General features: G+C 45.4%; 1 protein-coding gene across 1 annotated transcript in view; it reads right to left on the bottom strand.

Annotated features, from left to right (window-relative positions):
* Positions 1-13,489: 13,489 nt before the first annotated feature.
* The window catches only part of LOC139833971 (uncharacterized), a 61,362-nt gene continuing 50,394 nt past the window's right edge, over positions 13,490-24,457 (bottom strand). The window contains exons 2-3 of the mRNA XM_071824351.1: positions 14,116-14,379; positions 13,490-14,037 (exon numbers count right to left, since the gene is read on the bottom strand). Coding sequence (XP_071680452.1) covers positions 13,592-14,037; positions 14,116-14,379 — 710 coding nt within the window. The 3' untranslated portion in view covers positions 13,490-13,591. The remainder of the gene's footprint in view (positions 14,038-14,115; positions 14,380-24,457) is intronic.

Below are 24,457 nucleotides of genomic sequence, written 5' to 3' on the forward strand. Positions count from 1 at the left end.
GGGCATCCCCAAGCTTTGACTTTTCACTCTTCTTAATTATATTGTATCATCCTCCTCTCTTGACCCTTGAAAACTTCCTCCACACCAAACTCGAAACAACTCATTAGAGGGTTAGTGCACAATAAAAAAATTACATGTTAAGAGGTGACATAATCATTCTTAACACTTCTGGAAATTGCACAAAGCTACTGGACATTAATGGAACAAAGAAATTCATCCAACATAGCAAAAGAGGCAATGCGAAATAAAAGGCAGAATCTGTCAAAACAGAACAGTTCGTAAAGACGAATTTTAAAGTGGCACAAGACTTGCTCAGATGAAAATGCCCAAATTTAATGAAAATTGCGTACATATCTGAGGATCACTCACGTAAATTGGAATAATTTTCTGAGTTACCTACAGAGAATTAGGCCCAGATTCGTGACAGCAAAGAAATCTGTTTCTGCGCAGTAATCCAAATCTAGTATGAACCTTACTATCAACGACTTTACTTGGCACAACAATGCAATAAAATAAAGATAAGGAGAGGTTGCTACAGTATTAAACAACTTCCAAGACTCAAATATAAAATAAAGTACTGTAGTAAAAACATGGGTTGTCTCCCATAAGCGCTTTTCTTTAACGCCTTTCAGCTAGGCGCAGAAAGTGTGAATCAAGTATTATCAAGAGATGAAGCATCAACATAGGTGTTGGGAGTTTTCTCAACTATGCATTTTATCTTATCTATGTGAGTTTCAGAGGCTCCCTTTTCATTATTCTTAGGCTTGCTATCCTCGTCAAACAAATTTTCAGGAACTAGCCAACCATAGTTATTTTCTAGAGCGTCATTCATTCCCAGGAGCTTACAAGGTATTGTTGTCTTAATCTCCCCACCATCATTACTATTATTAGTGTACCTTACTCTCTCCATATCCATTTTTTCAAGGATACTAACAAAATTGGTATAAGAGCCAAGCATATTGTATTTGATAAAGACCTTTCTAGCCTCTCTTGCTACACCACCAAATTCTTTAAGAAGGGTTTCTAAAACAAAATCTTTCTTTTCTCCTTCTTCCATATCACCAAGTGTGAGAAACATGTGTTGGATTATAGGATTAAGATTAACAAATTTAGTTTCCAACATGTGAACTAAAGAAGCAGCAGCAATTTCATAAGTAGGAGCAAGTTCTACCAAGTGTCTATCTTTAAAATCTTCAGTGGTACTAACATGAGTGAAAAAATCTTCTATATTATCTCTCCCAATTATAGACCCTCGGCCTACCGGTATGTCTTTTAGAGTGTACTTAGGAGGAAACATGATGAAATAAACAAAAAGTAAATAAAGTAAATGCAAGTAACTAATTTTTTTGTGTGTTTTTGATATGGAGAACAAGACAGTAAATAAAGTAAAGCTAGCAACTAATTTTTTTGTGTTTTGTTTTAGTGCAGCAAACAAAGTAGTAAATAAAATAAAGCAAGACAAAAACAAAGTAAAGAGATTGGAAGTGGAGACTCCCCTTGCACCGTGTCTTGATCTCCCCGGCAACGGCGCCAGAAATTTGCTTGATGCGTGTAGTTGACACGTCCGTTGGGAACCCCAAGAGGAAGGTGTGATGCGCACAGTAGCAAGTTTCCCTCAGTAAGAAACCAAGGTTTAATCGGACCAGTAGGAGTCAAGAAGCACGTTGAAGGTTGATGGTGGCGGAATGTAATGCGGCGCAACACCAGGGATTCCGGCGCCAACGTGGAACCTGCACAACACAACCAAAGTACTTTGCCCCAACGTAATAGTGAGGTTGTCAATCTCACCGGCTTGCTATGAACAAAGGATTAACCGTATTGTGTGGAAGATGATTGTTTGCGAAGAACAGTAACGAACAAGTATTGCAGTAGATTGTATTTCAGATGTAAAGAATAGACCGGGGTCCACAGTTCACTAGAGGTGTCTCTCCCATAAGATAAATAGCATGTTGGGTGAACAAATTACAGTTGGGCAATTGACAAATAAAGAAGGCATAACAATGCACATACAAATATCATGATGAGTACTATGAGATTTAATCAGGGCATTACGACAAAGTACATAGACCGCTATCCAGCATGCATCTATGCCTAGAAAGTCCACTTTCAGGTTATCATCTGAACCCCTTCCGGTATTAAGTTGCAAGCAACAGACAAGCATTAAGTATGGTGCGTAATGTAATCAATAACTACATCCTCGGACATAGCATCAATGTTTTATCCCTAGTGGCAACAGCACATCCACAACCTTAGAACTTTCTGTCACTGTCCCAGATTTAATGGAGGCATGAACCCACTATCGAGCATAAATACTCCCTCTTGGAGTCACAAGTATCAACTTGGCCAGAGCCTCTACTAGCAACGGAGAGCATGCAAGAACATAAACAACATATATGATAGATTGATAATCAACTTGACATAGTATTCAATATTCATCGGATCCCAACAAACACAACATGTAGGATTACAAAGAAACGATCTTGATCATGATAAGCAGCTCACAAGATCGAGCATGATAGCACAATTAGGAGAAGACGACCATCTAGCTACTGCTATGGACCCATGGTCCAGGGGTGAACTACTCACACATCAATCCGGAGGCGATCATGGCGATGAAGAGACCTCCGGGAGATGATTCCCCTCTCCGACAGGGTGCTGGAGGCGATCTCCTGAATCCCCCGAGATGGGATTGGCGGCGGCGGCGTCTCTGTAAGGTTTTCCGTATCGTGGCTCTCGGTACTGGGGGTTTCGCGACGGAGGCTTTAAGTAGGCGGAAGGGCAGGTCAGGGGGCCACACGAGGGCCCCACACGCTAGGGCCGCGCGGCCAGGGGCCAGGCCGCGCCGCCCTGTTGTGTGGCCACCTCGTGGCCCCACTTCGTTTCCTCTTCGGTCTTCTGGAAGCTTCGTGCAAAAATAGGACCCTGGGCGTTGATTTCGTCCAATTCCGAGAATATTTCCTTACTAGGATTTCTGAAACCAAAAACAGCAGAAAACATCAACTGGCTCTTCGGCATCTCGTCAATAGGTTAGTGCCGGAAAATGCATAATAACGACATATAATGTGTATAAAACATGTGAGTATCATCATAAAAGTAACATGGAACATAAGAAATTATAGATACGTTTGGGACGTATCAAGCAACCACACCTCAAGGTGAGCTTCTTGTGGCGTTCGGGAGCACTAAGCCACCGCACCTCTCCACCGGAGATTAGCACTCGCAAGAGTGTGAACTTTGGGATAAATCATCGTCTCCCGCGTGCCTCAGTTATCTCTATACCCGAGCTCTTTACTTATGCACTTTACCTTGTGATAGCCATCGTACTTGAAGTTATATATATCTTGCTATCACATACTTGCTTGTATTGCTTAGCATAAGTTGTTGGTGCACATAGGTGAACCATTGCTTAGAATAAGTTGTTGGTGCACATAGGTGAACCATAGTATATAGGCTTTGGGCTTGACAAAGTAAACACTAGTTTTATCCCGCATTTGTTAAGCCCATCTCGTAAAAGTTTTAAACCGCCTATTCACCCCCCCTCTAGGCGACATCCGTGTCCTTTCAATAGTGCACCGAACACGGGATGTCACTTCCCGCCATGTACACTACCGAACTTCCGATGGTAGTTCCCTCCTATGTCCGTCAGGCAAATATTACATGGTCGACACCATGCAACATCACAAGAGATAACTAACATAAAATCATAGTGCAAAGATATAAATCATCTTAATTCATATAATAATACTACTAGGGTTTCTCCATCTGCCCCAAGAACGGGATGAACTACTCACACATGGAGACAATCAAGAACATCATCATAAACTTGCGTATGGAAAAGGGATAACGGTATGAATCCAAGTATGAACCCACAATGATAATGGAGATTACAATCTAATGGGATGGAGAGAATGGAGATGGTGATTTGTTGTGGATGATGATGAAGGTGATGATGCCTTGTCCTCCTATGATCTGGGTAGCAGCATAGATGAGGTCCCTTCTTGATCGCTCTTCAGATCTCTTCCGGGGCGGTGTTTTGGTGTTTCTGGTCGCGTATGAACTCCGATCCATCCGTCTACGGGAGGTGAAAGTATTTGACGAGGCCCTGCTCGTACCGATGCCTGTTAAAGTCCCTGGAAGCTGTCCCCGCGTTGTCCTTTTGCCAAGGCGCATTATTAAGTGCAAAAGTGATTTCTATCACGCCAGAATACCAGAAAATGACAGTTTTCATTGATATTTCATTATTGACTTATTATTTAAGATCATGCGTAGACTAGCGTAAAAGGACGTAGCAACGCGGTGAAATACAAAATCCCTACCACTACTTAATGAAATAATGGTAAAAAACATGCTAAAAATGCACTCATCAAGCCGGCTGACATACTGTGATTCGCAGATCACATATAGTTTACATATATCAGATGCACATAAGCCATACCATTCCCAACACCCTGGTATCCATACATAGAATCACATTCTATCCGGTGGTGTGAACCTCTCAACAACATCTAAGGCGCTACGACTGGGTGCGGACATCGCCCGATGATTTTGAAAACCGCAGATCTAATCTGCAATATCCGTTCATAGATTACTCCATCGCATGAAACATTTTCATTGATTTGCAACCTCGGCTCTGATTTGACCAATCTCATTCATCATTCGAACCAGAACATCCACATACCCCAATTACGATTGATCCAATCAAACCGCACTAAACCGATCCATCTCATAGATCTACCACCGATTCTTAGCACACAAATCCAATCTGCAGCTACACACATATCACATATGCGAGATCCATGGCCTAAAACCAGAAGCTAGAGCTTTGATACCATTGTTGGGTCACGTAGCATAAAACAAAACCTTTTTCCTACGCGGTACACCCAGAATCTATCTGAGGAAGAAGGCCACGAAGATTACCACTAGACACGCAAGTTCGAAACGATGAAGCTCGTAGGGGCAGTGTAGTCCTCATTCCATTCCAAGTCAATCCCACAAATAGCTCTCAGATCCGCGAACTCCTTCGCCTTGAAGCATCACACGTGCAACACCTTTGCTGGTATCCACACGTCTGAGGACGAACACCGATGGTGGACTGCTAGATTCAGTACGGCGGCTGGAATGAGTGGGGCTAGGTGACATAGGCATCCCAAATGGGCCTACCGAATATAGTACCCGGGGTTTACTGAAGGCCCACTACCCGAAGAATAAGAAGATTCGAGAGCCCAAGATGTATTTGAGGAAAAGATAGAGTTGTAATAGGAAGTGTTATTTGTAATCTGGCGGGATGAGTTAGAAACCATCCCGGACTCTGTAAACTTGTATAGTACGAATCCCTCGGCTCCACCTCCTATATAAAGGGGGAGTCGAGGGACGAAGAATCAATCGAATCATTGTCTGCAAACCCTAGTTTTCATAATCGTCGAGTACTTTTCGGCTGAAACCTTCGAGATCTACTTACCCTCTACTTCCAACTAAACCCTAGCCTACAATCCATAGGCATTGACAAGTTGATACCTTGTCAATTGGCGCCGTCTGTGGGAACTAGAGGCGTAAGGAGCTGATCTCGATGGCACGCTCAAGATCTTCGACATCGTCAACCGCAAGCAACACAATGGATCGAGGTAAACAGATCGCTGCTGGTCTTGTCGATTTTGTTCCTCACCCACCCTCCCGTTTGGATGCATATGCATATCTGGCGGAGCCCATGGAGATGACGTTCGGAAGGTTTCACTTTCACGTCGAGAAGGAAGGATCGTATCGTATCGAGATTCCAATTTCGTCGGGATCGTCGGTGGTCGATTCCGATTTTTCAAACTATGCATCGTCAACCGAGTCAGGAGAAGAAGAAACCTCGGCGACACGCTACGTCAGCACCAGAGCAAGAGAGAAACTCGCCAAGATCTTCAACGACATGTCGTTTGAGTCATCTGCGGACTCATATATAAGCGATGGCTCAAGCGATGTCGACAGTTACGACTTCATCGACAAATCTCTCACAGTGGGCAAGGTCTTCATCAATCTCAACGATGATGTCACCAAACCCAACGTAGATCTGAGTACAAAGTATCATCAGATTTACGCCATTGAAGATCAAGAGGAGACATCTGAGGCTTTCGACAGTCTGGGAAATCCATACGTCGATCCCTCCAATCTGCGACAAGGCCTGGGAAACAAATACGTCGGGCCAGAGCCGCGAGATAGAGTTCAACTTTCACAAGCAGCGTGGGACAGAGCCGCGAGAGCTATGAACAGCACAGAACCAATGGCTACCACAGCCACACCAGAGGAATTGCAAGCATATCAATATAGGCTCGCACGAGCTGCCAGGGAATTGGAAAAACAGACAGCTGAGTTGAACAGGAGAAAGGAGGTAGCTTCTGCATCCAGCAGGAGAAGGGCAGATCTAAGTCGACAATCTAGAACTACGGGTGATAGCCACAGGGAGGCGCAGAACAGAGCAAGATCAAGGTTGCAACACATACCCGAAGCAGAAAGAGAGCACTTGGTCCAAAACCTCGACATGTCTTTTATGTCGATAGATACAGGAGGAAACATCATCCCTAAGACACCAGAGGCTGGGTATATGGCGACACATGCTTTTATCCTTGCATCTAAACCACCTCCAGGTGATCCAAGGGAAACACTGTACAATATGGCGGTAGCAGGAGTTGGAGCTATGGGGACAGTGTTTGTATCAACGCCTCCCGAAGGAGCGGCAAGGCAAAATAGTCCACGACCTGCAGCAGCAACAGCGGCAGCACCTGAAGGGCCAAGTGGAGCAAGAGACACAGCAGCACAAGCAAGAGTCGACAGAGCGCGGCAGAGCAGAAGGAATCATCGGCAATCTCCGGAGCTGACCGACGAGGATATGTGTGGCTTGCCATGCTTTACAAGGAGAGTCCGGAAAACTCGAGTCCCCTCAGGATTCAAGTTACCCGATAATTTCAAGAAGTTCGACGGCCTTCAAGATCCAGAGGATTGGCTAATCGACTATCTGGAGACGGTAAAGCTCACAGGAGGAACCAGAGCAACAGCCATGCAAAGCATCCAGGTACATTTGAGTGGAGCCGCACGATCTTGGATAAAGAAACTCGCTCCAGGATCCATCGACAGCTGGGAAAGTTTCGAGGATGTGTTCGTCAAGAACTTCAGATCCACGTGCAAAAAACCCGCGTCGTTAGAGGAGTTGAGAGCGTGTCGACAAAAGCCAGATGAGCCAATGAGAAAGTACATCCAGAGGTGGAATATCATCAAAAACTCGGCAGAAAATATATCTGACGAGAGAGCAATAGATGCGTTTGTCGCAGAGTCGAGGCGTGGAGATTTTGTCGAGGACTTGGGAAGGACCAATCCAAAGACAAGATCCGCGTTAATGGAGATAGCAAATAAATGGGCAGATGGAGAAGACGCTGTCCATAACAAACGGCACAGTCGCGCAGGAGGACCGTGGTCGAAACTATCAACCGAGGCGAAGATTTCCTGACGTACTCGTAACTACGACGCTCCAGGACAAATTTCGGCAGGTTTTCGGACAAACACAGGAGGAAGCAACAGAGATGATTACCAGAGAAGCAATGAACAGCGAGGTGATAACAGGGATGATTCACGCAACAGGCAAAATAGTGGGCCTAGGTTCCCAAGACCTTTCGTGTCCCCTGAAGAGATGATGAATGGACCGTGCCAGATGCATTTTTTCCTCGACAGCAACGGTAAAAGACAGTCAGGGCACTTGCAGAAAGACTGTCGAAATTTTCAAGCAATGTTGCGGTATGCAGAGAATGCTAATGCGCGGGCAGCACAGAGAAATCCTAGAGAACCCAGAAGCGAGATTCACTTACCGCCTCCTCCAAATGGCGATTACAGTAAGACAATCGGCATCAGCTGAGAATAGCGGCGGCACCTGCACCACCACCTTATGTTGATCCTAACTCCAATGGAGCAGTGTCGATGATTCAGAAGGGAAGGCCGTCCAATAGAGCTCAGAAAGTAATCTCACGACAGGTGTTTATGGCAGAAAAAATGCCTCCACCAACAGTTGAGTACCTTAATTGGTCAGGACAAGATATCGGCTTCACAATAGCAGATCATCCGCAGCAAGTTCCTCGACCAGGGCGATCAGCACTTATTCTCGCCAAAGAAGCTATCGCGGGATTTGATGTCTCTCGAGTGTTCATAGACGGCGGCAGCAGCTTAAACCTTATGTATGCGGATACATTGAGGAAGATGAACATATCCTTAGCAAACTTGAAACCAATACACAAGGTTCCACGGCATCACACCAGAGAAACCAAGTTATCCATTGGGAAAGATCAATCTCGACGTTCGCTTTGGGACCCGAGAAAATTATAGAATCGAGAGGCTCGAGTTTGAAGTCGTGGATTTTCCGTCGCAATATCACGCTCTGTTGGGACGACCAGCATATGCTAGATTTATGGCGGTACCACACTATACATACCTGTTGTGGAGGATGCCTGGACCAAAGGGACCAATCACAGTCAAAGGAAGCTTTGCCTTAGCCGATAAGTGCGACAAGGATTTCCACCGGTTGTCGTAAACTTTCGGGATGCAAGCTGAGTACTTGGCGTCAAAAAGCATGACCGACTACGACGTCTTGCCCAGACGTTGGAAGGCCAAACAAAGAATCAACTTTCGCATCGAGAAAAATTCAAAAGAGGTGCAGATTCACCCGACAGACCCAAAAAGACGACATCTAACGAAAACGACATGGATATCGCATAGGAAAGCGCGCTCGTCGAGTTCCTCCGTGAGCACTGGAAAATCTTCGCATGGTGTCCAGCTGACATGCCAGGAGTACCCAGGGAACTTGCCGAGCACCACCTAAACTTGGATCCACTAGCGAGACCAATCAAACAACCTTTGCGGCGTTTTTCGGAACCAAACCGCAAAGCCATGCTGTCGAGAAATCAATCGACTACAAGAAGCTGGATTTATCAAAGAGATATTCACGTAAGCCACATGGGTAGCAAATCCCGTGCTGGTGCCGAAGAAAAACACTAAGGTCCTTCGCATGTGCGTCGACTTTACGTGTCTCAATAAACATTGTCCAAAGGATCACTTTCCTCCCAAGGATCGATCAAATTATCGACTCCACGGCTGGATGTGAACGTCTTTCCTTCCTGGATGCATACTCTGGTTACAACCAGATCAGATTGAAAGAAGAAGATGAAGTAAAGACTGCGTTTATTACACCTTACGGCGTGTTTTGCTACGTAACAATGCCCTTTGGTCTAAAAAATGCGGAGCAACATATCGCAGGATGATGCGAAGTGTTTGGCGACACAGATTGGGAAGAACGTGCAAGTATACATTGATGATGTCGTCATAACATCAAAAAAGGGGGCAACGCTGATCGAGGATCTCAAGGAAACCTTCGACAACCTTGATAAGTTCTCGCCTCAAACTGAACCCGACGAAGTGTTCTTTCGGCGTCCCAGCAGGAGAACTTCGGGGTTCCTAGTCTCAAAGCAAGAGGGATTGAAGCAAATCCCGATAAAATACAAGCTATCGTAACAATGAGGAAGCCAACAAAGTTGAAAGAAATACAACAGCTAATCAAGCGAGTTGCTGCTTTGAGCAGATTCGTCGCGAGGTTGGGAGAAAAAGCGCTGCCGTTCTACGCTTTGATAAAACAAGGAGATAAATTCCAGTGGAACGAAGAAGCCGACAGAGCTTTCGAGGATTTGAAGCGTACAATCTCGACACCACCAATCTTGGTGGCGCCAAAAGAAAGGGAACCTCTCCTGCGGTATATCGCAGCCACGCCCCAAGTGGTGAGCACGGGGCTAGGTGTCGAAAGGGAAGAAGAAGGAAAGCTCCACGGCGTGCAGAGGCCGGTATACTTCGTTAGCGAAGTTTTATCGCCTCAAAACAAAGGTATCCGCAGTACCAAAAGATAGCATATGGAGTGTTCACGACAAAGACGAAAATTGCGCCACTATTTTTCGGCACATCCGATCATAGTGGTCAATGAAGCTCCTTTGTCAAATATATTGAACAACCCAGAAGCTACGGGTCGTGTCTCCCTTTGGGGAATAGAACTTTCCCCTCGGGACATCACGTATGAAAAAAGAAAAGCAATAAAGTCGCAAGTTCTGCCGGACTTCATCGCAGAGTGGATGGAATTGCAAAACACAGGACCCCCAGACTTATCGAGAACCTGGACCATGAACTTTGATGGGTCCAAGAGACTAGAAGGGGCTGGCGCAGGAGTAGTACTCATATCACCTGAAGGCGACAAGTTGAAGTACATCCTTCGGATGACGTTCCCTAACGCATCTAACAATGAAGCAGAATATGAGGCTCTCATACACGGGATGAAGATGGCGAAAGCCTGTGGTGCAACTCGACTAAAAATCTTTGGCGACTCACAGTTGGTGGCACAGCAAGTTATGAACCAATGTGACGCAGTCAATGATAGCATGATGGCATACAAGGAGGTGTACAACGAGCTCGAGAAGTTGTTCGATGGATGCGAAGTAAATCATATTAGTAGATTGAGCAACGACGAAGCCGACGTTCTTGCAAACATCGGGTCGCAATGCCTTGCAGTTCCGCCAGGTGTATTTTGGGAAGAGATAACAGAGAGATCCACTAAGTCGACAAAATCAAAAAAGATGGAGAAGAAACCCTCGGGGGCTACCAAGGAAAAGCAAGAGGACGAAGAAGAAGATCAGGACCTGGTCATGGTGATACAGATACCGTGGATGCAGCCGTACATATCATACATCCTAAGGAAAGAAATACCCGACGATCCAGTTGAGGCAAGGCGAGTAATTCGACGCTCCAAAGCTTTCACGGTGGTCAAGGGAGAATTGTATAAGCGAAGTATTTCAGGCGTCTTGCAAAGGTGCGTCACACCCGAAGAAGGAAGAATAATTCTGAAGGATGTACACGAAGGAATATGTGGCCACCACGCAAGTAGTCGAGCTATCGCAGCCAAGGTTTTTCGGGCAGGATTCTACTGGTTGACAGCAATCGAGGACGCCAAGGACATAGTAAGAACTTGCGACGCGTGTCAAAGGTTTGCCGCAAAACCTCACTCTCCAGCAGCAGAGCTAGCACCAATACCATTGTCATGGCCCTTTGCTCAATGGGGACTTGATATGGTGGGTAAGTTACACAAATCCTGGCCAGGAGGAAAGGAGTACATGCTAGTAGTCACGATAAGTTTACAAAGTGGATAGAAGCAAAGCCGATAAATTCACCGTATGGAGCATCCGCAGATAAAATTCGTAAAGGCCTCGTCTTCAGATTTGGAGTGCCCCACAAAGATCGTCACGTACAACGGCAGTAACTTCACATCCCATGAATTCAAAGATTATTGCGAAGAGGTGGGTATCAAGCTGAACTTTGCGTCAGTTGCACATCCTCAAACCAATGGGCAAGTCGAGAAAGCCAATGGCATCATCTGCAATGGCATCAAGAAACGCTTGTTAGGACCACTGGAAAAAGCTCGACATACCTGGCCAGAAGAACTACCAAGCGTGTTGTGGAGCATCCGAACAACACCAAACACAAAGAACGCAGAAACTCCGTTTTTCCTGGTTCACGGAGCAGAGGCAGTACTACCAATCGAGATAGAGCACAACTCTCCACGTGTCGCTGAATATGATGAAGAAACGTCGAGAAGAGCGCTAGAAGATGACGTTGACGCACTTGATGAAGCTCGAGATGAAGTATTATCTCGGGTAACCAAATATCAACAGGACTTGAAGAATTAGCACAGTCGACGTTTGCGGCCAAGATCTTTTCAGGTGGGAGACCTAGTTCTTCGGCTCACGCAAAAAAGTCATGAAAAACTCGAGTCACCATGGCTTGGCCCTTACATTGTTACGGAAGTAATCGGAGGAGGAGCATACAGGATAAAGGACAAGAAGACAGGGGTGGAGGAGCCAAACCCCTGGAACGTGGCGCAACTTAGGCGGTTCTACGCCTAGAGTCGAAATATAGTCCTTGTAAAACTTCAATGTACTGAAACGCCCGCGAGTTTTCAGACGCACTCTTTTCCTTTTTCGGGGCACCGAGTGGGGCCGGAGAAGGTTTTTAATGAGGCGGGCTCGCGGTGCTGCAATATAATAAAGATAGTGACAATATAACTTTTCTTCTTTATCGACATGATCAAAGTCTTTGCTCCGACGAATTTCAATATAGTTCATCGACAAATGTAAAAGCCTTGCCTTGGTATTCAAATACCTCGTGAGTCAATAAAAATACAAAATAGTACTCAATAAAAAGCTCGGGGGCTCATATTCGCCATAAATATATAAATGCCTTGGTTCAAAACCTCGCAAATATACAAATACAGTAAAGAGTCACCGAAACACTCGGGGGCTAGACAAACAGAAAAATATAATGATTGATTTACAATATAGTCATGGATTACAAAGAAGAAATATCTACAAGAAGAAAATAACTAGTTTTGATTCAATATGTCATCAAGAGTAACTCTGTTTTCTTCAGGAGCAGCACCAAGAAAATCGGCATAATGGCCATCGGCAAAAAAGTCGGCGTCCATTCGAAGAAGGTCCTCAATCATTTCTTCGGCTATAGGCGTAACCTTCGTGTTAATCCTGTCAACACCAACTCTCCGACGTTTTACCTTTTGGTGAACCTTCGCGACAACTTGGGTAAGGTCAAGATTCGAGTGGCGGATCCGGGAGCATGATAAGAGCAAATGCCGCGCCAGCTACTAGTTGAGCTTTGACAAAATCATGGATACTACGAGCATCCTTGAACCTTTCCATCAATTCAGGAAGAGTTTTTGGTTGGACGTTCCGAGGAAACATGGAGTTGTAAACCATGGACAAGGTCTTGGTACAGAAGTCAAGGAAGTCGCGAGTTTGAGAGGTGCGATCTTGAAATCTGACAATTTGGCGGGTCCTCTCTGGGGTAGCCCAAAACAAAGAACCATGGTCCAGGGAAAGATTAACAAGGAGGTTTGTCCTAGCATTTACCCTCTCTTCCTCGGCAGCAGCATCAGTAAAGGCACCTATCAAAACAAAGAAGTGGAAACCTTTAAGAGACAATAGCATGAAGATGAAAGATATCAGAGGATGAAACAGCATACCCGACATATCTCGCACCGGCTTCATTCATTAATTCGAGCATGAAATTTTCTCGAGTAGTCGCCTTTTCAGCCTCGGAAGCAGCAATTTCCTTAGCAGCCACGGCCTCGCGAGCTTGCTGGAGAGCAACTTTTTCGGCTTCAGATAACTTACGAGATTGCTCCATCATCACAAGTGTTTGCTTCTTCGCATACTGAAGTTGTTGTCGAAGTTCGTCCAGTTCTTGCGACAAGGTATCGTCGACAGGTGCAGTATCAGCAAAAGCTCTCCTCGCGCGAGAAGAAGAAGGCGAAACATTGGAAGGAGCGGAAGTTGGAGTATAGTTATCAAATATCAACTGAAATTTAAACAGGACAACATCAAACGACAAGCAAAGATAGAGTTTTTCATTAATCTCTCGGAATAATTACAAGGGCATTACAGTGGAGCTAAGGAAATACGTGTCGCCAAATGATTACTTTGGCGACAAGAGCAAAAGAAACAGAAAGAAAAACAGAGGCATGCAACTAGACCTCCGGCCTTGACGAGCTAGGAGTCGACGCTGGCTTAATCCCGAGATAGGCCAAGATCTTCTTCGTGTTGGGCTTGGCTGCCTTGATCAGCGACTTCCACCTTGATTGCTCTATTTGCTCGGTGTCGCCAACTTTCATCCAGTCAATAGTCTGTCGACTTTCAGCAACCAAAGCGACAGTGTTTTCAACGGCAACCTTCATATTCTCTTGGCGCATCTTCAGTCCAAGGTCTTCCGGCGTATTGAACATCTTGGCAAGGTTGAGAAAAGTCGCGGGCTCCTCTTTCTTCGGGAAGAAGTAGGGGAACAACGCCGACAATACTGCGTTAGCATTCGACACACCTTCACGAATCTCGGACCCATGAAGCTCCAGATAGGAAAGCGCGTCAAGGAGCGGGTCATCGACAGGATTCGTCAGATCAAACTCCTGGTTTGTTTGGACTGTCAAGGAAACAAAGCATTAGTGAAAAGACAAGAAACAACGATTCTCATAAAGATAGAAGGGATCAGCAACATTACCGAAAGTGCGGCGACTCTGAGTTTTCAGGCGCTTGAGGATTCCTTCTTCACGAGAAGCTTGCGCAGCTTTGTGCTCATCTAAGGCAACTGTAGCATCTTCAAGTTTTTTCTGCAGTTCCTCGACACCAGCAGCTTTCGCCTTGGCTTCATCAGCTTCGGCCTTGGCTTTGCTAGCAGCGAGTTCGGCTTTCTTGCGAGCCGCCTCACTTTGCTCAAGTTTTCGAGCAAGTGCGTCGGCGCGTTCGTTGGCCTCTGCAAGTTTCTCTGTCGAGATATGGAAAAAAGAGAGAAGAAAGATCAAAAATCGCGACAAGCAACAGGAGTAAAAAATCAAGGAAAAACAGCAAGTGTAAAAGTCGTTACCTTCGGCTCTATTAGCATATTCACGGTACCCAATAAATTGGGAACCAATGCGGAGAAGATCTTTGATCATAGGCTGTTCAAGGTGAACACAGCAAGAGAAACATCGGCATGAAAAAGAGAAAAGGTGTGAAAAAACAAAATAAGGAAAATATAGATGTCGACAAGCTTACATCATCTAAGAGCGAACTGCCCAACTGAGGGGCAGGTTCAACAATCTTTTCAACCCTTGTCCTTTTTGGTGAAGGAGCAAGGGGGCTTGATGGTGGAGTAGTGGTGACGACGTTTTGTTGAGGAGGCGAGGTTTCTTCTCCCTCAACTAGCGTGTCTGAGGCAAGTACAGTACGTGACGTGCTTGTCCGAGGAGCCACGTCAGTAATTGGTACTTCTTCCTCGTCATCACTGTTGGTCAAAAAATCGGCAGCATAAAAAGCAAGACAGGATAAATATTTCGAGTACAAAAATAGGGAGAAATAAAGACGACTTACGAGCTGACGAGGGATTCAACATAAGGATCGGAAGCTACCTTCGGATGAGAAGGAACAACTTCTTCAGCCTTAGAGGTGCCAGAATCCTCGGCATCAGTCCTTTTCCTTTTGTTCTTTGGAGAAACAGCAGGAGGAAGGGATTGCGTCGACTCACTGGCTTCAAACTCAACTTCTTTTTCGTGAGAAGCCGCAGATTTGTGAGAACCCGCGACTTCACTTTCAGGAATAGAAGAACCTTGAGTATCTTCGGCAACGATGGCCTGTTCTTCGACTTCTCCACCCTCCGGAAGAGGAGGAAGGGAAGTCATAGTAGGATGGTTCTGTAAAAAATAGTGACCAAAGGAAAATCAAAGAGATGACAATACAATGAGATGCAGAGAAAGTGCGGAACAAGATAAAAACTCGGGAAGACAAAATACCTCGGGGAGTGGATTGGCGGAGCTGTACGGTTCCACGCGACAAGAGGAAGGAACTGGGTCCTTGCCCAGGCGAGAAAGTCTTCGAACCAACTTCTCCAAGTCCTTGGTGGAAAGATCACCGGAGATTCTGTTGGCGTCATTTTTACCAGAATACGTCCAAAGGGGATTTTTGCGAGCCTGAAGAGGCTGCACTCTAATCCTAAGGAAGTAGGCAGTGATTTGAACACCAGACAGCTCTTTGCCTCGAGTGTTTTGAAGCTGGCGAATACGAGACATCAGTGCCTCTGTCGCCTTTTTCTCTTCCTCGGAAGCTTCGGCATCCCAGGAGCGGCGGCGTTGAATTCTGGCACTTCCGTCGAAAGGAATTATGTTGTGCTCAACGGAGTTGGCGCTTTCTTCGTGAATGTAGAGCCACTTTTTGCGCCATCCTTGGACAGAATCAGGAAATTTGACGTCGAAATAGTCGACATCAGTACGAACACAGATAACAACGCCACCTATGTTATAAGTGACGTTGTGGGAGCCATTGCGGCGGAGGCAGAAAATGCGCTTCCACGTAGCCCAATTGGGAGGGATTCCGAGGAAGCATTCGCAAAGTGTGATGAAAATAGAAATGTGAAGGATGGAATTGGGGTCAACCGGTGCGCTTGAATCCCATAAACGAAAAGAAGGCCGCGGAGGAAATCGTGAATTGGGGTCGAAAGGCCGCGGATTAGGTGATCAACAAAACTAACCCGGTACTCCATTGGAGGCTTGGGGTAGCTTTCTTCGCTGGGAAAGCGGATGGCGTCCTCCTTCTTCATGAGGCCAAGCCTCTTCAGCATGTTGGTATCTTGGTTGGAGATTTTGGATCTCTCCCACTCAAGATCCTCGGCGGCCATCTTGGATTCCGGAGTGCTGTGGCGAGTCAGACGCGCGCGGTGGCATCAACAGCAATGGGCAAAGCAATGTATGAGCGTGCGGAAGATCAGAGAAAGTTGGGCGCAGGGGAAGTTTTGCGAAGAGGAACAGGTGAGCGGCGCAAGCGAGGGGATGAACGGAGGTTGAAGAAAGGTTTATATAAGAATCGGGTGAAGCAGTGTGCCGTTGGATGAAGAAATCGTGTGGTGAGAATAGATCTTCTAGATACAAGGGCAAAAAGGTATTTTTACTGAGATAGGCGTTACCGTACGAGCGCCAGAAAAAGCGGAGGACGTGTGTCCCCCACTTGCATGACGTGTCAACGTGGTGGAAGCAATGGACCCACAGGGCAGAAAAAATCACGACTATTCGAGAAGGATAAAGTAAATTTGATTAAGGGAAGCATGTCGACAAGAAAAATAAAAGAAGATTGGCGACAGGAAGAATTATTCAATACTTCGGGAGCCTTTGATCAAAAACAAGTTTTTGCCCAAATGCTCGGGGGCTACTTCGACAGAAAGTAAAATTTCGAGTATGGCAATATAGAAATTGCGGGAGCCTACAACCAAGCACAAGTCCTTGGCTGTAGCCTCGGGGGCTACTCCCATCGGGAGCGCTGTTCGCGCACCCGAGAGATAAAAAAAAAGAGAAGAGAAGAAAGAAAGAGATCATATTGGGAAATATTGACAATATAGCGACAAGATGGACTACAACGTTGAGCCTACAACCAAGCACAAGTTCTTGGTTGTAGCCTCGAAGCTACTCCCATCGGGAACGCGGTTCGCGTGCCCGATGAAATTATCAAATGAAAAATAGAAAAGTAAGAGAGTATATTTCGAGTTATAATTAACTCTACATATACTCCCATCGGGAGAGCAATATAAGTCATATTTGACTCGATAAAATGTGCCATTCCAACAGCCGGAAAAGCACTCGACAATATATTCTCAGAACGCCGAAGTTGCGATCAATTTCTGAACGCCGCAAATTTGTGAAGGTAAGACCCCATATCCGTTCTGCTGGGCGTGGCATCGCCAAAGACTGCGCTCTGCTACTTTTATCCGTATCAACAGATACGAAGAAAAATCCTAACGGACGCGTTAGGTACCCGATAAATTTGACTGGGACTCGACAGAATGGTCAGACCTTAAGCGGCACCTGTCGAAGTTTACACCAGTATCCCGAGATCATGTCCAGGGACGTGATTTTGAAGTAGGTTTTTGCGGATTGCCACTAGAGCAGTTAACTAGTACCTGATCCGTCAGATGAACTAGCCCCAACTACCAGTATCCCTGTACAATATAGAATTTTATGTGAAGAAATATAAAAAAGTTAAAGCTTTCGAGTAAAAATAAACAGTGGAGATTTTCCCTGACTCTACGATTCAAGCAAAATCTCAGGGGCTACTGACATAGGCATCCCAAATGGGCCTGCCGAATATAGTACCCGGGGTTTACTGAAGGCCCACTACCCGAAGAATAAGAAGATTCGAGAGCCCAAGATGTATTTGAGGAAAAGATAGAGTTGTAATAGGAAGTGTTATTTGTAATCTGGCGGGATGAGTTAGAAACCGTCCCGGACTCTGTAAACTTGTATAGTACGAATCCCTCGGCTCCACCTCCTATATAAAGGGGGAGTCGAGGGACGAAGAATCAATCGAATCATTGTCTGCAAACCCTAGTTTTCATAATCGTCGAGTACTTTTCGGCTGAAACCTTCGAGATCTACTTACCCTCTACTTCCAACTAAACCCTAGCCTACAATCCATAGGCATTGACAAGTTGATACCTTGTCACTAGGGTTTCCAACTCATGGAATGCTCTAAGTGTGCCCTTGGGAAGCATCCGCCCCACTTTATATAGAGAGTGAGTGTGGGATTCACAACCCTTGCAGCCCACTCACTTGGGCCCTATATAGTCACTTGTGAGTCCAACTCACTTACTCAGTCTTGGTCTGGTTCGAGTCCAACTCAAACTGACTCCATTTCAGTCGGATCATATCCAACTAGCTCATGGCTCTTATGTTTGTGATCCTGCAGGTTTATGACCACTTAGACACGACTAGAGTTACCCATCCAAGTATCCCGTCATGGCTCCGAGTCTCACTCGCTTCCATCAATACTTGGTCTTAGGTCGATAATTGGTAGCGGCTCCTAGCAGAACGTGTCAGCTTCCAAGTGACGTAAAGTCATGACGACTAACCTTTCAATGTGACTTATGTCTAAGTCGTTTTTGCCTCACGATGTACCTTGTTAAGCTATAGGTGATTTGTCATCATCGTTTTAATTAATAGCTCAACTCTCTTCTCGATCCGTGATATGTGATTCACCCGACTAACCCTTAGTCGACCGCCTCGATTAACACTTAACCGAGACATGCATGGCCATGCTTTATGAATTATATCATCCAAGAGGAACCAGAGAATATCTCTCCAAGTGTAGGGGCAAAATCTCGTCTTGATTATCTATGTCACGCAGTTTATTTCTCAGTCGACCTAAACTCTGCCTTTATAACCGACTTCTTACAGAATAGGGTTTGATAGAACCTCGACCGATCCACAACTCGGATCATGCAATAGCCTCAGGTCTAAAGCTTAAATTGATTGAGACATGCAAATGGCGACTTTGCTCGTTGCGTCTCACTGTGGATTAGTCCGACTCGCTGAACACTTTAGCCGAGTCTGTGTAAGTCAAATTAGCATCACCATGTCTACGACAAGTGGAACAACGTCATCAGCTAACTTGCACATTAGTCTAAGTCGTATGTCCAACACAACCTCGATGACTAAGGACAAATTAGCATGAACAACATAAGCATATAGTTCCACAAACGAATCATGTATTCGATGAAATATATAAGAGTTCATACAAGGACAACCTTACTTTACGAATATATTAGGAAATATATCATGCATGATTATTTATAGGGCATATTTCCAACACCTCCTGCCTCGAGTAAAGAAAAGGAGATGATCCCTATGCAGATTGCTCTCTCACCAATCTAGACACTGACTTTTTTTAAGAAAATCAAACTACTTGTTAGCCTAATTAATCAATTGATTGATTACCCGATGATAATAACCAAGAGCGTCCGAGTTTTGGAGATGACCATCCCGGATTTTTGGACACTTTCTTTTCCAAACTATGATGGATAATAAAGCGACTACATTACATGTTCAAAACTAGCCATCGAGCTAGCTACAAGTTTAATTAAAGATAACTGATGCAACTAGAGATTAGATAAGAAACTACTACACAAATTGCAGGTTCTGGAATTCAATTGAATATTACGAGCCTAGATGAAAACACTCCTACTACGTTAAGATAGCAGCTGTTGACAAACACAAGAAGACCAAAGCAGCAACCAGTCACGAAGTCACATGCTGGAGTCCGCGAGCCTGGGCGTCAGTTGTCACCCTCCCATACCTACACATACAACACACCATCAATTAAGTTCTTGGCGAAAATTTGTACAACTCTTCAACACAAGAAGCTCTGCAGATATATAAAAGGGTTAAACCATAAGAACACAATAGGACATACATTGCATTTGCCATATACAAATGCAAATGATTAGTAGAAAGCACATAACTACATAGTTGAATGATCACTAGGACCGCATACTATCAGATTCAGTGGAGGCGAGCATGATACATCACAGCCAAATTGCATAGCTACAAAACCATCATGTGAGCCTGCCGAACCTAAGCATGCCAGCCTAATCAAATTTCCTAACTTACACAGTACTAGTTGCTCCTTTATCGAAAAAAAAAACCTACACAGTACTAGGGCTAGCATTTCCATTGGAGGTCATCACAAAATACTAAACCCAAGCACTGCTAACAAAAAATGGTAAATCACTACGGGGAAAAAGGCACTGCCGTCCGGCGCGTCGTTGCCATGCGCCTGCGCATGGCAAAGGAGTCTTTGCCGTGTGATGACACGAAACTTCACGGCAAAGAATGGCGGCATGGCAAAGAATGAAGAAAACTCACGGCAAAGACCTCTGGACGGCAAAGACCACTCAGGGCGCACGGTAAACAAAATGTCGACGGAAAGCCGTATCAAGGCGCACGGCAAAGCCGCCGAACACGGCAAAGCACAAATGGCATCGCCGTGCATGCCTTTGCCTAGTGTTTTTAACAAACGCACGGCAAAGAAGCCTTTGCCTAGTGTAAACGCACGGCAAAGATGTAAAAACTGGATTTCTTCTCAGCTCAAAAGGCGTGGTGGTATAGTTATCAACAAATGAACACTTAGCCCAGTGGTAACGTTGCACGCTTTTCCTACTCTATGTCCTATGTTCGGATCCCAAACCGACCAGTTCAGGGCCTTTTTTAGATAAAATCTTTATCGTGCAACGTTGGCGAGTCGCACGGCAAAGTAGACTTTACCGTCAATGGCATTGCCGTGCAACCTTTGCCATGCGGCGTCGCACGGCAAAACCTTTTTCGTGCATAAAGGGCCCTTTGCCGTGCAAATAGTTGCATGACAAAGTCTTGTTTTCCGTAGTGAATCAAATCAAACAAGCTATGCTGACACACACGTCCATAACAACATCACGTGCCATCTTGCAACAAACAACCAGATTATGCCACTCAATACATTTCAATACGTGGTCACCTTTCCATACCAGAAAATGGGTACACTTCACTCAAATACAACAACGTAACCTGATGCACGGCATATGCCATTGAACAGTTCAAATATATAGTCAGTTCAGATCGGCGGCTCGATACCTGAAACCATAAACTTACGTAAACCCACAAAGAAGAAGGCCACAGCTGCAATCGTACGGCAGCAAGGGCCAAGGAGAAAGAAATCAAAACCTAGGACCAGCCAGGCTACATGGTAAAGCTACCTTGGCTGCCGTTTAGTCCTCCATATTATCCTTGAACAAGAAGAACAAAGCATGGTAAGCAAAGCAAACACTGTTATTTAGCAAACACTTCAAATAGACGTCGCCGAGCCAAATTTGAACTGATCAAAACATAATGGTTGTTGTCAAGGGCTCTTAGTTTGGCAGCAAAATAAAGGAGAGTTTCAACTGTAAAACATGGCAGCAATTTTTTTCCTAGAAACGATAAGTGATGAAGATTCCATACGAGTATTTGCTAACTATGAAAGCGGTAGAAGACAGCTAGGGAGACGCGTGAAAAACAGTCCAAATCTGAATATAGTAGTGCTTTTGGCATCTTGCTGCACGCAGGGAAGAACATCTGTCCCCGCGCCGTGTTTGGCCGCATCCGTGACGTCGGTCTCGTGTTGGATGGAACAGCTACGTCCACGTACAAAACAATAATATGTGCAAGTAGTAGAGACAACGCACAAGCATACGTACGTGTAAAATATCCACGTGTGCGTCTCCGTCGACCGGCTCCTCGTGAACGGCCATTTGCAGCGCATGATGGGTGCGTGACCCAACTAACAGTGGTGCATGTGGCCTTGACACGAGAGAGACAAGGCTACTTGGCCACTGCTACAGCTACAAGCCATGGAGATAGCACGCGGACAAACCTTTGCCAAGGGTCCCCCGTGTCGGGATCGATGAAATAGGCATGGCAACAACCTACATTATACATCGTGTATGTTCATGTCGGGAACAGCAACTCTAATGCATGTAAGATCCAACTGAGCATGACACTCCAATGATGCGTTTTTTCAATTACTATGTTTTGAGATTCCCGCGAGACAAATAGGCCTTTGGGGTGTGCTAATTTTTAGTCCGGTGACGCCACAAATGATTTTGGACTACCTCAACATTTTATTAGAGCACTATCCACCGCCGCCTCCCATAGCGCCTCTAATAGCTCTATTGAAATTGACGTTGTTAATGAACCACACCGGCGCGTTCGAAAAGTAGCTAGCCGGTTTTAGAACCCAGTAGGAGCGTCAGCAACCTCGTACCGGCCCTTACGCACAGGGTGTCGAAAGGGCATGTTGGTGCCCCCGCGCCACGTTGGATTTCAGGGGTTGGGTCGACATGGCAGCGACTCCGTTGACGGGATCCCTCTTTTAATGTGATGCCTCGGATGCTCGCCGGTGGGTCGCCATCTTTAATGAATTTGCCAGTTTTCCATGCGAGAGACACCTCGGATACAGCCGTCGTAAATGCTCACACCTGCCATGTCCTCCTATTTAGCATGCCCACTTCGCTCAACTCCGCCGCACTCGCCTTCGGACCACCGCCGTAATATCTTCCACAATACCACGTCGGCTTCCCACCACCTACTCGATGCTAGACCAGAATGGTTGCACGCTAGCCGCCGCATCCAGAGCCGCCACTACCAGAGCCTGTGACCCTGCCGCAACCCGACGTCGAGCTCGAGCTGCCGAACTTCTACTTCGACAGATCCTCCGATGACTCAGAGTTCGACGGGTGGAACGAGGCGTTCATAGCTGACGCGGAGGCCGGCGGAGGAGGCAGCGCAGTGGGGCGCCGAGGAACAGTTCCACGGTGACCTAGAGCAGGCGGCGATCATGGCATCTTTCAACGCACCACGCTTGCAGAGGATCCATGAACAAGCACTCGAGGAGATCAACACCGCGAACTTCGAGCACACCGTTGAAATCTCGTGCGAACGGACAACCACGAAGGAGGCATGTCACCTCCTCATGGCGGCCGAGCAATAGAGGTTGTTTCAGCTCGACACTCAGCGACAGGTTAACGTGGCCGCTGGAGTGGAAGCGAGGCTCGCCCAGAACAAGGAATACCGCTAGTGGCGGGCGGCACTAAGGCCCAGTGCCGCTGGCAAGCTCCGGTGATGCATGCGACAATGCTACACCGCTAGATGCGTGAAGTAAGGGCGGAGAGGCAGGCGCAGGAGACGGCGGCGAAGGGGAAGAACGATGACGAGGTAGGCCCGTCACGCGCCCCAACCGACGACCACTAGACTAGGGTTTGGTTTTTTTAGTTTCATTTAAATATCATTCAAACTTTTGTATGTAAACCTAAATTTGAATTAAATTTTAAAGTCATTTGAAAAATTGTTCAAAAAAATGGGGGTTTCCTATCTGGAGTGCTAGTGTGGAGCAGCCCTCTCCAACTGGAGGGAGCAGGTGTCAACGCTCCAATAGAGCATTGTCGGTACACATGCATGTGCCTATTTGAGGTGAACCAGTGGACATGATTTTAGTGCTCCTTCTGTTCCGTATCAAGATTTCTAATCTTTCGCCAACTATTCATGATAAAAATATGAATAAATACATAATCAAATTTAAGTGATATGCCAATATATTACATTGCGACACTGATAGTATAATTTTTGTTTTATACCTAATAAAATAATTTATATATAATTTGGAAAATTTGCCAAAAAATTACTCTTACCAAAACTAGTATGTGGTGCAATATGAAATAGAGAGTATTATCTAAACTTTTTTTATTTCATTTACAACCCACTTGTAGCCGCAAGAATCTCAGTGCCAACCCATTTTTAACACTTTTTCCTCGGTTACAAATTACAACCCACTTGAAACTGAAAAAATTTAGTTGCAATTCATATGCAATCCAACTAGCATGAATCATAATGCAAATCCGATGGTTGAGGACATAGCTGAGCTCTAACTTGATTCTCAAATTAGCAAAATCAAAGGGAAACTCACCTTTACATACATGACTCACATGGTTTGAATATATGTGGCTATGGGGACATACGACGATGCACTCGACATACCGGAATGGTAAGCCCCCAAACTGTATAAGCCAGTGATCATTAGGGCCTCAGATATCGAATGTTGAGAATGAGATCTTGAAGGCTCCTTTCTCTAAGGAAGAGGTCTATGAGGCACTTTTTCAGATGGAACGTAATAAAGCTCCTGGGCCTGATGGTTTCCCGGCGGAGTTTTATCAAAAAATTTGGGTGGTAATAAAGGATGATTTGATGGCGCTATTTAGTCAGTTCAGTAATGGGACTTCCCTCTTTACAAATTGAACTTTGCCGTCATAACATTACTACCAAAGAAAGAGGATGCGGTGCAAATACAACAATATAGACCAATTTATCTACCGAATGTGTGTTTTAAGATATTTACTAAACATGGTACAAATCGTATAACGGGGATTGCCCCACGTGTTATGAAACCAACACAATCAGCCTTTATGCCGAGGAGGAATATCTTAGAAGGTGTGGTCATTCTTCATGAAACTATTCGTGAGTTACATACTAAGAAAATGG

The sequence above is a fragment of the Lolium perenne genome, chromosome 7 (assembly GCF_019359855.2).
Source record: "Lolium perenne isolate Kyuss_39 chromosome 7, Kyuss_2.0, whole genome shotgun sequence".
Classification (NCBI taxonomy): domain Eukaryota; kingdom Viridiplantae; phylum Streptophyta; class Magnoliopsida; order Poales; family Poaceae; genus Lolium; species Lolium perenne.